General features: G+C 45.5%; 1 protein-coding gene across 1 annotated transcript; it reads left to right on the forward strand.

Moving 5' to 3' along the window:
* LOC117802455 (keratin-associated protein 21-1-like) lies at nt 1-594 on the forward strand. Its single transcript, XM_034661722.1, has one exon. The coding sequence runs from the start codon at nt 1-3 to the stop codon at nt 292-294; it is 294 nt and encodes a 97-aa protein (XP_034517613.1). The 3' UTR covers nt 295-594.
* The last annotated feature ends 804 nt before the right edge of the window (nt 595-1,398 follow it).

A 1,398-nucleotide genomic window follows, 5' to 3' on the forward strand; every position in this document is an offset into this window, starting at 1 on the left:
ATGTGTTGCAACTACGGGAACGCCTGTGGCTATGGCTGCGGATGCGGCTATGGCTGTGGCTATGGGTCTCGCTATGGCTGTGGCTATGGCTCAGGCTGTGGCTGTGGCTATGGCTCAGGTTATGGCTGTGGCTATGGCTCAGGCTGTGGCTGTGGCTATGGCTCGAGCTGTGGCTGTGGCTATGGCTCAGGATGGGGCTGTGGAAAAGGCTCCTGCTCTGGGTGTGGATATGGCTCTGGCTGCTGTGGCTACCGGCCATTTTGCTACAGAAGATGTTATTCTTCTTGCTGCTAGACCATAACTCTCCAAGCCCCATTTGCTTCTGAAATGATACATCTGGAGAGATGACTGATTCAAGGATCCAAACCCCAACATTCCTACATCCACGGAATTGCCTGTTTGACAGAAGTTTTAAGCTCCAGTGAACATTTGTTAGGATGGCATCTTGAGGCTCCAGGCTGTGTGGTATCATCTGACTATTTCCCAAGTGTTGGTCTTTGTTCCCTTGATTTGGATTATGTGTTGGACTGTGCCAGCGATCCTAAGATCCCACAGTTGGGCAAAAACTTATTCTCAATAAAAATGGTTCTTTGCTTCCTGCAAATGTCTGANTTGACAGAAGTTTTAAGCTCCAGTGAACATTTGTTAGGATGGCATCTTGAGGCTCCAGGCTGTGTGGTATCATCTGACTATTTCCCAAGTGTTCGTCTTTGTTCCCTTGATTTGGATTATGTGTTGGACTGTGCCAGCGATCCTAAGATCCCACAGTTGGGCAAAAACTTATTCTCAATAAAAATGGTTCTTTGCTTCCAGCAAATGTCTGTGTTCTTGCTTGTGAATTACTCTTTCCTTTTGCGGTGCTATGGCCACTCTTGAAAACTGGGCTGAAAATATGCCTCATGACCCTGGGCTCTTCTTTGATTTAATACAAGCATTACTTCTCATTGTGCATCAGAGATAATGTCTTCTTCACTTATTTCTCAATTCTCTCATGCTCAGGCACTCACAACCCAAAAGAAATCACACAGTATTTCGGAACTGTGCCCTGGAAATCACACTGTGTTCAGAATGAACCTGGGAGCGGGGGGAAGAGGGGAAGGAATGACACATATTCAGGAGGTTGTAACAGAAGCCCAAGGGAGAGGAGGTGAGGTCTGAGTACTAAAAGGATGAATGGCATGGAAGAGAGAGTTTCCAGGGTTAATGAGAAATTAGAAGCAGACTCACATGACACATGAATATTAAAGGGAAGGATAAGTTAGAGGAAACATGTGGCATTGTATCATGTGTATTTTGTTGGGAGTGCATATATGTTTGTTTGCATATNGTACGAGAAGCCTGGCAGGAGGTTGTAATGATTCCAGTTTGAAAACTGGAGTATTTCTTTCCCTATGGATG

This window comes from Ailuropoda melanoleuca, chromosome 1 (genome assembly GCF_002007445.2).
Source record: "Ailuropoda melanoleuca isolate Jingjing chromosome 1, ASM200744v2, whole genome shotgun sequence".
NCBI lineage: Eukaryota > Metazoa > Chordata > Mammalia > Carnivora > Ursidae > Ailuropoda > Ailuropoda melanoleuca.

Coding starts and splice junctions, on each gene's coding strand:
- LOC117802455 (XM_034661722.1), top strand. CDS start 1: ATGTGTTGCAACTACGGGAACGCCTGTGGCTATGGCTGCGGATGCGGC.